Source organism: Parasteatoda tepidariorum, chromosome 11, assembly GCF_982258835.1.
Source record: "Parasteatoda tepidariorum strain Cologne lab strain chromosome 11, Ptep-v5.0, whole genome shotgun sequence".
In the NCBI taxonomy this organism is placed as follows: Eukaryota; Metazoa; Arthropoda; class Arachnida; order Araneae; family Theridiidae; genus Parasteatoda; species Parasteatoda tepidariorum.
The window spans coordinates 68562648-68580038 of NC_141765.1; the positions used below are offsets into that span (position 1 = coordinate 68562648).

The 17391-nt window shown below is 29.0% G+C and overlaps 1 protein-coding gene across 2 annotated transcripts in view; it reads right to left on the reverse strand.

Moving 5' to 3' along the window:
- LOC107436447 (uncharacterized) overlaps nucleotides 1-17391 on the reverse strand; it is a 246518-nt gene that overhangs the window by 145582 nt on the left and 83545 nt on the right. For both annotated transcript variants that reach the window (XM_021145057.4, XM_043040071.3), the window contains exons 2-3: nucleotides 7045-7298; nucleotides 893-1047 (exon numbers count right to left, since the gene is read on the reverse strand). In XM_021145057.4, coding sequence (XP_021000716.2) covers nucleotides 893-1047; nucleotides 7045-7298 — 409 coding nt within the window. The remainder of the gene's footprint in view (nucleotides 1-892; nucleotides 1048-7044; nucleotides 7299-17391) is intronic.

Genomic DNA, 17391 nt, shown 5'->3' on the forward strand with positions numbered 1-17391 from the left:
GATGACCACTAAACACTATCAATTCACGTTAAATTCTGGCATATCATATTTTCTGTGACTCTCCGACCGGAACAATCACATCCTCGTCTCCAGAATGACTTACAAAATCTGTGACTCTATATTTCTATCCTGATGCTCCAGTCAGGGGATTAAAGATGTTTTCCTCGCATCCGTAACGAATGAGGTAGTTACAGGAGTTTTGTTTGATGTCACTAGAGAGTTTCGAGTTTTCCGCTTGGGCTGGTTGGGTTGAAGAAGCAACCATGCCTTGGGAAGTAGTCTCCGAGAAACAATATTTTCCCTATTTATCGAAATTTCTTATTCAGTTTCGAAAAGAAAATGCCTTTCTCAGTGGTGGCTCCTCAGCGCCGCTTTACAGCCGCCTGATTGTTCGGATCTCTCTCAAACAGTAGACATGTCCAATAACAGTTTTTGTCCTCCATCAAAATCAGTAAAAAAGAAAAAAAAAGGAAAAAAAACCTGTAACTGACTTTTTATTCACTCAGTGATGATATTCCTTCAAGTGTCTTCCCCAGAATTTTCATCAAGGTTTTATATTTTTTCTGTTATTTTTCTGATGATTTTTTAAAAGAAACAACTGGAACAATTTTAAAGTATGGTTTGTTACGAAAGAACGCCGATGTTCTACAATTTGGATCAACCTGCCCTAAACTGTACTAAGTATATGTATTTATTAACCAGTTTGTTTTCAGAAGGTCAACTACTCTGTTACCTTTTTTTTTAAAACACAATTTTCCAATATTACTTATGGTACACAAAATTAAAACTAAATAGTTAATAATTTTAATAATAATTATCTTTTCTATTCAATTGTTATCCTTCCAATTACTTGGTTGGCACTATACGGAAACAAGTAAATTTAATGACTTACCTTTTTCTTCAATTTGATTCTTCACTGACAATGTAGAATTTGTATCACTTTGTTTATTTTTTATATCAGGCAAAGTAGCATCCTTTGTTTTGCTATTTCTTAGCTGATCGATGATGGAGGTTAATCGACTTTCTTTCTTTGGTTCTGGACTTATGCTATAAAAATATGATACAAAAGTCATGATACCATATAAAACGTTTACAATAAATTAAAATGATAACTGAATTTTTTAAATACAGACGATGCTAGAAATTTCCAAGTATATTGAACATTAATAGTGTGCATTTTTGCAACAACCTTAATACGGTGCCAAGTTGAATCACATAATCATACAAATAGAAATCTTATACTTGATTACACGGTATTAAGAGGTTCAAATTATAAATTAATGCAGTAAAAGTGCTATATATATTAGTTCCACGTTGAGCTGATTTTTTTAGAGTAATCTCAGATTGCTGACAAATGCTCAGAATGCATTTCTTCGCATTATGCAGAGTTGGTAAAGAACTCATGTCATTAACAAGGGAATCTGTTTTCATTATGAATAAATCAAGATTCTCAGGCATCAACATGAGCTGATGTGACAGGGAAGAATTGTCATGGCAAGAATTTTGGCGTTATCGAAATTGAATTCATGCCCAGGATTCCAAGAATGTGCGGAAATTGATGATTTACCACAATTTTGATAATGGATATGTCTATTGTGCTCTTTTAGTCAAAATTTTAAACCTCGTCTGTTTTGTTTGATGCAACTAAAGTCGACAAGGCATTGAATTTTTCCTTTCGATTCCAAGAATGTGCTGCACTATGTGATTGATTACATTCTTGATAACGGACTTATCTACCATGTTCGTTTAGTCAAAGTTTTAAAACGTGTCTTTTATGCCCGATGAAGCCTAGTTTACACAAGTAACGTATTCATTCGCAGTTTCATTCTTGCCTACCGCTGTTTTTCGAACTTCGTTTTCTTTTTTTTTTTTCTTTTTTTCTTTAATTTTCCATTTTTCTTTAGAAACTTTAAAAAAATTTTCAAATTACTTGGCTTTCCTCAACCACGCCTGGCGAGCCATGATGGCTCAGGAAACAAAGCGTTCGCTTTCCAATGAGGTAAAAAAGTTCGAATCCCAGCGATGGCTGATCGATACGAATTCCACATCTGGCTGGCACCAACCACAATGCTGACGCAAAATATCCTCAGTGAGAGACGGATCATTGGTTAGAGTCCCCTTAACGTCAGGTTAACCATGGGGTCTTCCTAAGCCATGTAACGCAAATGTGGGTTAGTTTAAAAAGTCAGCCACGAAGGCAAATTTCGCTCGATACTTGATCCAGGAGTTCCCTTGTCTTAGGAATTGGTTTCCACGGAGTTAAACATTAGTAGTCGTAAATCCAAATATTAGTCGGCTGTTCAACGGCCGTTATTAAATAAAATAAAATCACGTCTGGCGAATCTTGAGAGTGGGTGCCTATTTCTGAGCGCACGAAGCATTTTCATCAAAAAATGGAGATGGAAATGAAAGTTTGCATGTTTAGAGCGCTTAAAAATAAGCGCCTATTCTCAAGGTTCGTCAAACATGAATGACTTCGTGACGTGAGTTTTTGCGTGCTAGTACGCAGTTTATTAAATTAAAAAACTGAACCCAGTATTAAGACAAGTTATTCAAAAGATAATGGTTATGACTTTTAAACCGAAAAAATAATAATGTAAAATTAGTCATAACTGTCTAAAAAATCAATGCAGCACATTTATTTTTGACTGCTAATCTTAAGAACAATTTTTGAAGGGTGTCAAACGATTCCGTCTACAATTGAAATTTCAAAAGTCGAATGAGACAATAGAATGACCCCCCTCCCCAGGAATTCGAAGTTAAATAGTTACAAGGCTTATTACTTCAAACAAATTAATGTCTCCGTTCAACTCGAAATTTTTCGAAAATGTATTTTTTATTTCCAAAAAATGATCTAAAATTTAGTTATATTTTAGTTTATACGTCAGAGCATATTTCGATGGAGTTTATTTTTATGCACCCTTTATTTTTTTCTTTTTGCTTACAATTACTGAAATTATATGATTTAATATATAAATATCATGATGGTTACGAAAATTATTTTTTTTCCTGCTTTCGGTCACCTTTCCCGCCGCTCTCAACAAAATACAGGAATCTGTTTAGATAGATAGTAGTTTATTTCTAACTGTTTCAAGCAATAAAATGCTTTGTGCAAACAGCTTTCAATTCTGCGGATAATTAAATCATTTACACGGTTCAATTGAGCATCAATGAAATTTTCACATTTCTGTCTCCTTACGGCAAAGTATAAGAAATATTTCTTTGTATAATTTCTGAAAAGGTAAAAAATATGCTAAAACCATTTGCTTAACATACAAATTACAGCCTCTAAAATAAGTTTTAGTCCAAAAATGTTTTAATATACCTTATTTTAGTATTAAGAAAAATCTAAAGTTAGACAAAGAACATTTTTTTGAGATGATAATTTTAAAAACAGCACGGTTTTTAACTTGTTTTACAATTTTCTATTTTTAGTGCTTGCTATTTAGCAAAATAAGGAATATCGCACATTTTTTTGATATAACAATATTTTGTGAATTGCATTAATATTCAAAAATAATAATAACTTTTGAAGTACATTTTTTCATTATTATATTTTTTAAAAGGGCAACTTTTTTTGAATTAGTAAGAGAGAATAAGTTTCTACGTCAAAATAAAATAGTAATTCCAGAATTTTTTGTCTTTTTAAAAAACAACGCAACCTGTTGTATTTTTTGCACAGCACACGTATGTATTTACTTTTAATTACACAATTAAATAAGAAAAAATAAAAAACAATTAATAATTTATCTTCATTTTTAGAAAAAATAGTACGCTATGTAAATAAATAGCTGCCTTGCATCGAGTAATTTTAAACCAGCAGAACGTTTTTTTTGTAAATTTCTTTACAAGTTTAATTATCAACAATTCTAAGCTTTCTTTTATTAAGAACTTAATAATACTTTATAAACGGGCCTTTAATTGAAGGAAAAACCTAAATTAAAATGCTAAGAAATAAATTAGTATATTATTGAAAAATATGGCAACGTAAAGAATCAAATTTCGAAAAATGAAAAAATATAATTAAACAGTTGGTAAAATAGTTACGTAAAGCACGCGCTGCCAGGTAATTAAAAATTTATTTTAAGATTCAGACGATCTATAACATGTTGAAAAATTTTAAGATGATTAAATATGTTGGCTACGAATTCGGTGGCAACTTTCTGTAGTGACATGAAATATTAAAACACGATTTCTCTTAATCATCTTCTATATTACGATTTTATTCAAGAATATATAACATCTTTTATAAAAACTTTTATCTTCATTTAAGTTGGAATTACGTGATAATTATGAAATATATATTGAAGAAATTGATAAATATATTATTTTAAGTCAATGCATGCATATGTGAATTATTGAAATTGTATAAATTATTCAACGAACCTATTTAAAATTTAACCTATTTTTATAAAGGTTCGTTGAATATAATTAATGTTCTATGAAAATCTCATTGATAAATTACAAATAAAGTTTCAGACGATTGAAAAAGAAACATCGTATTTCCCAATTTAAAAAAAAAAAAAAGAAGAAAAAAAAGATTAACATTCGACTATCAGCGGAAAAAATATGAATGAAATTTTACGCCACGAGTGCGTAAGCCAGAACTCGTAAGTTAACCACTTAACCACATTTAAATATTAATCGTCGCATTTAAATAATTCTAGATAGTCACCGAATTAGGTTTTAAAAATAATTATTTTTAATTTTCCCAGCTTCTACTGAATAAAAAGAGTTAAAATTTAGATTTTGCAATATACGAATACGTAGAGTTATATGGTATCAAACAATTTATGCTTCTTAATTCAAACTATTTTCATCCACAATCAAATAATAAAAAATAATAAATAATTACTGATTGCATGAAATTATCTTTGGGAAAATAGGTTTTTGAAATTGAATTTTGAATTTTTTGAAATTGCTCAATTAGTTTTAAGGATATAACTAAAAAAACAGAAAGTGAAATTAACATTAATGGAATTGCAGCTACCCCCTATATTTTGAAGGACAAAAATCCAAATATGTTGTAAAAAATTTATGTTTATTCATAGAAAGTGCGTTTTTGTGTCTAATCTCGTTATTTAGTTGATTATAAGAAATAAATGATTTGCATATTTTAGGCCTATAATTATTTCCTCTGGTAGGGTACACTAGTACCCGGCAATATAATACTTGGTCCAGTTTGGTCCAGAAACTATTAAGAGTGACACTTACCCCGTGAAAATTCGATCTTTAGAACAAAAGTTAGTCTAGGTGATATCTTTCTTTTTTCTGCGCACTGTACATATCGTCAAACAAATGAATTTAAATTTTAATGATACTATATTTGTTCTGACTTATTCTGAAAATAATTTTTAATTACACCCCCAAGATTTGCTTCTTTACACTTCGACTTTAAAAAAAATATTATTTTTTGAATATTTATAATAAATAATGAACTTTAAACTTCTCTTAAAAAATTTAAGCGTTTTTTAGATCTGCATCATAAAGATCACATATTACCGAGTGAATGCTAAATGCCTTTAATAAACTTTAAAGTCAAAATTGATATAAGAATAATAACAAAAGACACTTATTATAATTTCATGAAGTCAGATATAAATGCTTAACTTACCACACTTTTATAAGTGCAACACCATGTACAACACCAAATTTGTATTATACACACATAGTAAGTATTTTGCATAGTATTTTGCGGCCGAAGCATAATTTTTAAATAGTAGTGTGCAAAGTATTTATCTTTTTTAAGTAATATTTATTAAGAATTTTTAACAGGGCTAATTTTTAAATTTTAAAGTTTCATAATTTCAGTAAATAAAACATTTTACTCATGGAATAAAATAAATATCAATGACGTAATATGAACAAACGCTACCTTAAAGATATTGGTAACTGAATTATAATACTCAATTCAAAAGCTCAATTTCCAGATTAAAATATATCGTTTTATAAAAACGCAATATGTATTAGACAGACAATTATTAATAAAAGCTTTTTCATTCAACTTGCATATATGAATGAATCTGCGTTTGCTACATTATTGAGATTAAATAAAACTACCATGTGTGCGAAGATAAAAATTATTCAGTACCATCTTCAACTCATATTTAAAAAATGATCTATCATTGATGTGATCTACTTGAATAATTTAAAATTTGACGTATTAGATACGGGGCAGGTTTTTTACCGGAAAAATAACTCTTTTAGAGGTCAAATGAATAAATATATTAGAATGATAATACAAATCTAATGATTGAGGCACATAAAAAAATGTTACATTTCTTAAGTTAAAAGAAATAAACTTGATTTCTGATAAGAAAAGAGCAAAAAAATTAAATGTTTTATGCCTTAAACACTAATTTATAGTGCAGTAACCTCATAAATTTAACTTTTCCGCGTAGCATTAGCATGAAAAAAATTTAAAAGCAGGTATCTACTGCATTTTAATACTTTCAAAAGAATCAGATTAAATACACATTTATATCAATTAATATTAAATTCAGGTCAACTGCGAGGTAGAGTTTTATTGCGATTTCAAAGAATTAATTAACATTGATGAAAAAAAAAGTTCTTTTAAAGCAACTCAATGTTTCTGATAATATAATAGGTTAGATAAATTTAAATTATTATTTAATCTAGTGAATTAAAAAAAAATTCAGAGACAACTTTGAAGTGTCCGAATTTATCAAAACCGGTGTACTTATTCAGAGAATATACGGTTTCATGTCAAACTACATAACTTCATACGTTATGCTTCTGAAAACATTGAAATTGCATCTTAGAGCTCGAAATCTAATCAATATATCAGCAATTTTTTCTTGTTTTTAATCACTGTAAGCAGTTTATTAAAGCTCGTATAATTATTTACACTTATTCTACTAAAAATTATAGTTAAAGTATTTAAATTCATCCATTATTAATTTCCGTAAATGTTTTAGACATTAACAATAGAGTTAAAATGTATTTGTAATAAAAATGCATTTCATGCTACAGAATGGCTTTGTTTACCACTAGTGGAATGAAAGAAAATTAAATTAGACTTACCAATGCTTTGTTTCGGAACTTTGTTTACGACCACTGTCCATGTTTTCATCAGATTCAATGATAGCTCCTTCAGTGTTGCACTGCTCATCCGACTTCCTACAAGTTAACTTCCTTGGTGGTATTGAAACATAATCAAAATTCTCAGCAACATATTGTCGGTTTTCACATGAGTGTTGCTTTGAAGGCTCATTTGTGGTAATATGATTTTGATCTGGTGATATGAGAGTCCATTTTTCAGAAAGCTTTACTCTATTCTGAAAGTAAAGAAATAATTATTTTATCGTAAAATATATTTTGAAATATAATTTTATTTGATTTTGCTAGGTCAGCAATTTTTACTTTAAATTTATAATCGCAAAAGTTCAAAATAAATATTTTATACTGTAGCTGCACCGCCACCAGGATTGAGAATTAAGTTGGCAAAGGATAATACAAATTTATTAAATCTTTAAACTATTGATGTTTTACTACCATGTACGATTTGTATGATATTTTGAAATATAAGCTAGGTCAATTTTTCTTAAATATTTTAGAAACATAAGAAGAAGTTGTACTATTGAATAAATAAAAAATTGGGAAGTTAATTTTTGACTAACAAGAGTTCTTCGTTGAGTTAGGGTGAGTTCTCCGTTGGTAATTCCATTGATTATCAACAATTTTGAAGCTAATTTCTTGCTTAGCAAAGAAACATCAACAAAGTTCAGAGGGATTTTTTCTGACTATTTCATTGCTTAGCAATAATTAGAAAAAAACTGTATTGGCGTGCAAAAACAAATAATAATATTGAACTATTCTCTATTGCCAGAAAAGAATGTGAATAAATGTTGCCGCAATTTCTTCCAATCGCCGCAGAGTGTTCCCTAAACCAGTTACAGAATAATTTTAAAAAATAAATTTAGAATTGCCATACGCTTACTTTTTTTGCACAAGGCTACACATTTGCTTTTTTCAATTCCACATAAAAGTCATAGATAATTTATTGTGTAAGAAGCTTGCGTAAATAGAAGTAATTAAAAATACTAGTTCATTTATCTAGCATTAGTTTAACGCACATTTTTAATGCGATTGTATGTTCTACGGCAGTGGTCTACAACCCACGGTTCATGGATCAAATGGTACTGGTCAGGCCAGGGAAGATTATATTATTTCTATTTTATTTACTGTGGTGTATTTCTATCGGGAAAGTACGAATTTCCATTTACGAGAAGTTAACCGGAAGATGAGAAACATCATCTAGAGCCACACCAATACCATGCATGTAATAGAATTTTATTTTGAAGGCATTCTTAAACACGATTAAGTAAAAATTATTAAATCTAAACAATCTAAAATATAACCAATTAACTCCCCTTCTCCTTAGCTGGCAGTGGTAAAATTACCAAGCTTTGGCCGGTCTACTGTGATTAAAAGGTTGGAGAGCACTTTGAATTAAAATAGAGAGTACAATTTAAATACTGCAGCTTTGCATATTAAATTTATTACTTTAATAAATTATATAATAATATATCATTCAATCAAATTTATAACAATTATTTGAATAACATTATCTTTGTACAAAATTATAACTATTACTATAAACAAGTTTATAATTTACTCAGAGTGTAAACATTATCTCGCTTTTAATTAAATATATCACTCTTGCTGATTCTAACACAATTTCTAATTAGAACTGCATGATTGGTACCATATTAAAATTTTATATTGATTATAAAATAATTATTTTGAAATAATTTATAAATATTATAAAATAATTTATATTGATTATAAAATAATTTTATATTGATTATAAAATAATTTCTTACTTGATTTCCAATCGAATACAATGCTTAGTTTTTGAAATCTCTTACATTTACAAAATAAGAACCGCGATTAAAAAATATAACAAATGTTTAGTACTTCTAGTATTTCCAAATCTTATAAATTATCACAAATCAAACAATTATTTTATTTACACACTGGGTGTATTCTAAGATGCTTGCATATTGCTTAAAGTTTCATGTGCAGGTCATATCATCTGCAAATTTTGAATACTCACGAATATAGTTATGAGTAACTCATCAGTGCCTCCTTGTTTTACAACGCTAATAAGTCCCATAAAAACATTTATGTCATAATACCTAAAATATTCAATAAATTATTTCTGTAATTAGCAAAACAGAAACTTATATGTATGAGATATAATATTGATGTAATTAGAAAAACCCGATTTGCATACATGTTATATTACTGTATTTTTGCAAAACAGTAATTTACTTGTCAAAAGAGTTAAGGTAATAATTATTCAAATAAAAATTAAAAAGACACTGATAAGTCAAATACATGTGAAAATATAATCAATGTCATTTGTAGGATACTTCCAATTGACAACGAAGCACATTTTTTAGAAAAATTCAATTGCATTGACAATGACACAGGAGGAACAACTCAAGAGAGTCACCTACGAAAATAAAAGTTATTTCGCAAGGTTACATCAACTAGAAAGGTCGAGAGGGTTTAAAATTTAAGTAAAAAAGTAGACTCGGTAAACATACAGTAATAGCCAAAATGTATGTGATTAAAATGCATCAGTGAGTCTCAAGAAAGTCATTCATCAAGTTTGAAGAATGATAAACGTGTTTAAGTCTATAACTGGACGTCAACCACCCACGAATGGCAAGACCACTGGATAGTCATGGGACTTCCTGGATGTCAAGAAAATTACAGATTTATCTTTAAAGACCAGAGATTGACTAATTTTTTTTTCTTTTTTCGAAATTCACTAAACTATTGCCCACTATGTGAATTCCTCAACGCTTCCGCTCGCCATTTTACTATATACTTCACTCAAGCGTGTCTGGGTAACATCAATTTTTATGTCTCTTTGATACGATGGAGGCATTCCAAATCAGAAAGAATGTTATACATGGTAATTTTTCCTTTCCGCGTGTAAAAATATATTGTTTTGGTAGATGCAAATAAAACTGTTTTCGAAACGGAATGATAAAAAACGGAATGATTGGACACATTCCATATCAGAACGAATGCTATACATGGTAATTTTTCCTTTACGCGTGTAAAAATATATTGTTTTGGTAGATGCAAATAAAACTGTTTTCGAAACGGAATGATAAAAAACGGAATGATTGGACACATTCCATATCAGAACGAATGCTATACATGGTAATTTTTCCTTTCCGCGGGTAAAAATATATTGTTTTAGTAGATGCAAATAAAACTGTTTTCGAAACGGAATGATAAAAAACGGAATGATTTGAGGCATTCCAAATCAGAAAGAATGTTATACATGGTAATTTTTCCTTTCCGCGGGTAAAAATATATTGTTTTGGTAGATGCAAATAAAACAGTTTTCGAAACGGAATGATAACTAAATTTTGAAAGAAACTGCTTTTCTTAATTTATTTCAACTGTTATTTCTTAAACTATCTTGTTTTCGAATGACATAAATTGTGTGATTTGCAAACTGCCCAAATGAGGTCAAAATTTAATTATAATACAAGTATATCTTAATTTTGCTTTGAGAACTTAAAATTTAATTACTTAATTTTGACCTCGAGGCACGAAAAATCAACGGATTTTTTTTTCATTTTCACGGTTTTCTTAGAAGAAAAAGCAGATGCGAAAGCAGAACCTCGAATGAGCAGGGCTAAAGAATGACGCCTTAACCGTTTCAATAAGCTTTGGCCTCTCTAGTAGTTACTTTGTACGTTCGCTACACACTCTTCTTTCAGAGAACGGAATAATTGTGATACTAGATTAAATAGATAACTGACATAAATATGAATTTTTCGCATAGTTATGTTAATTTTGATGTTCTCGTTACTATGTTTCCACAGTGACAATGCTTAGCCATTATTACTATGAAGTTCTTCCTCAAGTAGTTCACGAAACAATAAACGTACAGTAAGAGAAACTCTAATTTACTGTAATTTTTCTACTTGACAGAATAAAATTAAAATCCTTATTACTTCATCGCAGTGGTAAGTCTCGAATAGCAATGAAAGATGCATATTGGAACAAATATGATTATGTTTCATCGTGATAGCTATTCGATAAATTAACCAATTCACTAGTAGGAACTGGTAAACAGATTTATCAAACTGTAATCTATTCGGTTCCATACTAATATGTATCAAAAGGACGGTATACTTTTATATCAGCGATGGACCGTAAATAAAAAATAAATAAATAAATGAAAAATCCATCGAAACTCAAGAATGGGACTTGCTATTTTTAACTCCTCACTGCTGAAAAGTTTCCCTGTGTGAGATTTTTTTCCTTCCCTTTTTTTTGTCCTATGGATCATCATGTCAGCGATACCTGGAAAAAAGAGAAACTTGGCGTAACAGTTGATGGCGCACTGTAGCCATCATATAAATTGGTGATCCGAAAAGAACTGTATCGCTCAGCCGGAGGGATAGTATTGTCAGAAGTAAAAGAAAGACTACCCAAAATGGAGACTTATTTGGCGATAATAGTAATAAAAAAAATAAAAAAAGAAACACCACACACATCATTCTCATGTGTCCTTCATGCACTGGTGGACTACGGGAATGGCAGGGGTGTTGTGCGGTGTAGAATGAATTGGAGAGAAAAAGTGAACTCCTTCAAAATGATGCCAAGGGAAAAAAAAAAGAAATATATGAAAAAAGAACTGAATTTGAGAAGATGACACTTAAAGTTGCCTCCGGGAAAGGAAGTCAATAAAAGTTTTTTATTTTTTATTCTTTATTAATAGGGAGATATCCATCAATAGCCTCGTCGGATGGTATTAAATCAGCGATGAATCAATGTCACGACTTTTACAAAAAAATTGATTGAATGAACTTTTATCTTATTAAATTTTTTCGCGACAGTTAAGATACTGTCAGAAATATGAAAAAAGTGATTGTTTCAATTTCATGGTCCTAATTGTTTGATTTTGAAAGACGCATTTGTAGCTGCAATCATTTGAACTTTTTGAGGAACGTTTTTCCTAGTGGTAGTCAAATTGCATTTCCTTTAACCAGAGTTATTATTATTTTTTTTAAATTTTCATTAGCTTAAAAATTTATTTGTAATGATTACCAAGCCGTCTATATATATAAATTAATTGCTCACACACAGTGGCAGTTAAAATAATTTTAAATCAAATATATAAATAATAGAATGAAATAGCTTTAGAAATTATTATTTTATATGTAATGAAACTTTCTTACGGAACTTATTAATTTATGTAATTTTACAACAAAATACTGTATATTATTTAAACCAGACTTCCATGTGGTTCTTGCATTTATGAAACAAAATAAGATATAGCTTATAGTTTTTCTTTTTTTTTACTTAGGGAAAAAATAAAACTTTAATTAATAGCTTATATAAACTTCATTTAAGTCAAGTACAAGAAACAAAGGTAGGACATTATGTTGTATAACGCTTAGTTAAACTTAACGTAAAAAAAAGCAAGTAGGAGTAATAATTTAACCCTTTAAATATTTTTGTAAAGGCTGCATTATTTTGTTCTAAAGTTTAGAAAGAATTAAAAAGTATAGGATTTTCAATCATTGAAAGGTTCTAAAAGTAAAATAAAATTAATTTTTCCACCAGCTTAATCCGTAGAATTACACACGTGTTTCTTCACTATTTTCTTTAACCAAGTTTTACTTTTTAGTTTAGTAGTAGTAATTTAGTAATATTCATAAAAAAAAAATTTCCAAATTAGACATGAACACTACACTAGGTCATCATAAGAATGCTAGGTCACAATACCCAATATTTTGAGTTCAGTACTCGTAATTATTTTAGATTTTTGTAGGATTTGGAATTTTGCAAGTCTAAAAAATTATTAACTTAAGTTAATAATTTTTTAGTCTCAGTAAGTTTTTTTAGAATTTCGGTTAATATTCTTGTTAACAAAGTCATTATTTTTACGGTAGCAAAATCAGCAATAAATATTGCATAATAATATAACAGATTTAAAAAAAAAACTGGTATAGCTTTTTTAAATGATTTTTATGTTGACCATGCAAATCATTAATATCAAAAGAACAATGAATATTTTAATAACTTATGTTAAAAAGAAAACAACCCTGCTATTGCTGATTTTATTCTCCAAATTTAAAGCATTTTTTAATGCAGATAATATCCTAAAACACTCGGTAATTAAAATTTTAATTAAACAAATAAACGAAAAAACATAAACACTTTTTGACTTCATAGCTCCAAGTTTCTAACCTTCACTGCAAAAAAAAAAAAAAAAAAAAAAAAAAAACTCTTAGTTGTTCTTTGTACACAATCTTTAGTGACTAGTTCTGTTTTTTTACTTAACCTGAGATGGTCAAACAATAAAACACAGTTTCTTAAATAATCACACACCCTTTAGAGTTCTTTCAAACCAAGAACACTAGTTTTTTATTTTTTGTCAGGTAAATTGTAGGGAATGAACGTGAGCTTGTTAAAGAAAGGTATCGAATACCGTGGATAATCTAAGTAAAAGGGCACTGACCAATAGAAATGCTTTAAGAAAGTTTTCGTTGACAAAGCTCTACTTTAGTTAAGTTCGTAAAAAATAAAAAAAAAACTTCTTTATCTGAACCTTTACGAACAAATTTTATGGCGTAAATACAGCATCTAAGACGCTCTTTATAGTGCAGGAAGCTATTTCGGTCCGAAAAATGGAAACAGGAATTCTTGAATAGAAGTTGCTTTTTTACTACTTAAATTATAGTTTCTAATTTCTGAAATGTGAAGAACAAATTTTTTTTTATTATACTTTCTCTATAAATCTTTAAATAATAGTTTCTAAAGTCATAAAATTTCTTTGATCCAAGTGTTAAAATAAGCAAACTCATTTCATAAAAATACTAAAATAAAGAATAAATGTAAAGCTTGTTATATTTTAGTTTTTAATGTCGATTATTTAGATGTTCATGCACTTAATTTAAAAACTTGAAAGCATAGTTAAAATGCATAAATTTTAAAAATCTTCTATAAATTGATTATAATTCTAAAACGTATTTTATAACATTTTTTTAAAAGATTAATATATCAGGAGTTTTGCAATCTTAAAGCTTCGGTTCGGTCTATTAATGATTATAATTTTTATTTATTTCTTTATTTTTGATTTTGCTTAAAAATTAAAACCAAGTGTTATTGGAATTTAACTGAAGAGATATTTTTTAAATTTCTCTAAACTAATTGCATAAAAAATTCTAACTCTTTCAACTATTTGTGAATTATGCAGTGAGGACTAACTATCAATCAACCTGTATAACTTAATATATTATATTTTATCAATTTTAGAATATTTCAATTTGATATCTAAAAATATATATAAGAATAAATTAAATTTGCTCATTAATGAAACGTTTTCACACAGAACTTAAGCAATTTGGAAGACAACTAAGTACAGATAGTGTATTTTAATAGTTAATCTTGGTATTTGAAAAAAAAATGATGAGTTGTAATGTACGTGTACACTTAATGTACGTGTAAATTGAGAAAGGAGTGTTAACTTGCAGTTTTTAATAACATTGACAAAAACAATGATGACAGTAAAAACTAACATGAGCGTTACATTTTTTTTAACAATTACAACAGGAATTTCAACTTAATGTATTGTTGATAGGATTTGTAAATAACTCAATAATTTCGCTAGTTATAGGTTAGCCAAAACATAGGCAGGCCACTTTTTCCATTTACATTTTAACTTTCTGAAACCATTTATACAGTTTTAGCTCTCATGTCAGTTTTACGTTTTGTTTTCGCTAAACTAACAAAGTTACAATTTCAGTATGGTGCTTAGTTTCCACAGCTTTGTAAAAAAAATTCATAACAAGCAAATCGAAGGCAAGAAGGCTTCTATTTTGTTATACAAAAGACTTTCACACATAATATTTTAATATTCATAACTTTTTAAAATCAAAGTGCTGGCAATAAAACTGTTCAAGGCGTCAGATTTGGAGATTTCAAGAAACAATGCAAGCTTTGACAATAAACTTTCTTAAGGTTCAAGATAAAAATAATTCTTTTTTCTTGTTATTAGCATCGTATTTTGTCCAAAAACATTTAGAGTTTCTCATAAGTCTATCTGAAGCCCTTGCCACCCACCAGCATTGAGATAACTTTAGTAGACATTCAGTATTTTACGAAGAGGTAGCCAAAGAACCATTAGTAGTGATAAATAAAGATATTTGGTTCCATTTAAAGAGTTGCTTCTCTAATATCCTGGTTGTAGAGTTTAGCAAAATACTGAACAAACGTTGATTGTAGTGATTTAGAGCTTGCCGTGATTCTGACCGAGTTTTCGGGTCAGTACGTGACTTGGCGCGAAGCATGAGAGATGATTGAATCCAAGGCCGAAACTGAGATCAGTAAAGGGCGTGATCCCTACGAAAAAATATTAAAAAAATAAATAAAAAAAAACGTTTGCTTCCCTTTAAATAAACTGCGTCGTGAGTGCCACAATTAGATATCCTCTGCGCACATCTTAATTGAGGCGAAAGAACTATTATTGTAAAGAAAGCATGGTTTTAATTGACAATTCTAAAGAAAATAGATAGTACAACTTTCCTCATATCTTAGATATTTAGCGTTAGAATTCGATAGATTAATATCAGTTCTTTAATCAAAAAACACTAAACTGAAAAATTCGATAGTGTTTAGAAATAAATATATGCCTGTTTTTATAAGTTTACAGTCTCATATTTTCTATTAATACATAAATCCCAAGTAAGAAATACATATCTTGAGTTATTTATATTACGACACTGATTACGATTATTTGCAGCAAATGCCATAGTTTCACAGGAACTGAAATATCTTCCGTTCTGTTCCCGTTAACGACTATGCCTTGGTTAACATTCATGTTTCAGATCATTTGGACTTAGATAAAAGAACAAATTTATTTTATATAGATTTAAGAACAAATTTATTTTATGTTTGGCTGTGTTTTGATTTTACTTAAGCATGTTATAGGGAGAGTTAAGGGAGATCAGATCCTCAAATGGCAAGCAAGTCATTTGACATGAGAGCTTTCAAATGACTAGCGCAAGTTAGCATGCTCAATAATTTTTAGAAATAGCGTTTAGAGTGGCCGAAGGGAACTTATCAATTATATTTATGTTATTAAAAGAGATAAAGGAAATAACAGCTATCCAGAAAATATTTATTTTAAGGAGAAACATTATTTAGTATTTATCTTTTTAGCTGATAGTGAGTAAGCTTACAGCACCACATGCAATAGTATATCACACCTGTGACTCAGTTGTACTTTGATATACATAAATAAATCCCAGATCCATTTAGCTTGTTGCCGGAAGTTTATGCTTTCGCAGTACCTACTAGTGTAACGTCAAATGCAACGATTTTTGTTCGTATCCACATGTATTTAGAAGAGATAACTCTGTGATATAGAGGGAAATTTTGACAAGGTAACCACTGTTTAGGCAAAATTTTATTTCCCTCAACTGCTGAGAAGACTTTGATTGAATTCTTTGATTTTTCCCTGTCAACTCGAGATTTTTTCCGTGGTAATCAGACTAAGCAAAATTTTCTAAGTAACAAACTTGATTGAAAAGAAATCTTCTCCAAACACAAAGTTGTTCTCTCGTAAGAGAATTTTTTAATTGAGAATAGTAACAACTTAATCTGCTTATGAATATGGCAATTTCTTTGTCCTTTTCATTTCTTATCTCCAGTGAGTGGAGAAGTTATAATTGAGGAAAAAAATAATTAAAAATCAGTATTGTTTTAAAATTGTATGTTCATTGTGTTTTAATACATATCTCAAACTATGATGGCATCATTTGATGAAGTTTAAGTGTAGCTATTGAGTTCTTTTTAATTAATGGGAAACGAAGATCATTTCATAAACTACTTATATTACACTGTAAAAATTTCTGATCAAATTAAGGCAAAAAGTATTGTCATATTGAGTGCAGCATGCGTAATACTCATTTCTCCGTATAACCCATTTTTACAGTAAAATTTTATACCGTAATTGCAACAAAAATATTAATTTAATTGCAGTGGTTCAGTGATTTTATAGTAAATATTTACGTATAAAAATTATCAGACTTTTTGTTCCGTTAAAATTTTACAGTAAAAATGGATTTTGCGGCAAAAGGTGATGACTCCCTGAATGGTAATACTTTTTACCCGGAATTTTACAGTTCAGATCTGAAAGTTTTGTTTTGAAAAAACTTATGTATATCTGGGATAAAATTAAATTGTTGTTTTAGAATTAACAAATTATTGCATTAATTAAAATTGATATCAAAGTTTTACTAAAAACACATTGAACTTAATTTAGCGTAATCAATTTAAATACATTGAGATTATTTTAGTATAAATATTGCGAGTCTTGGTTCA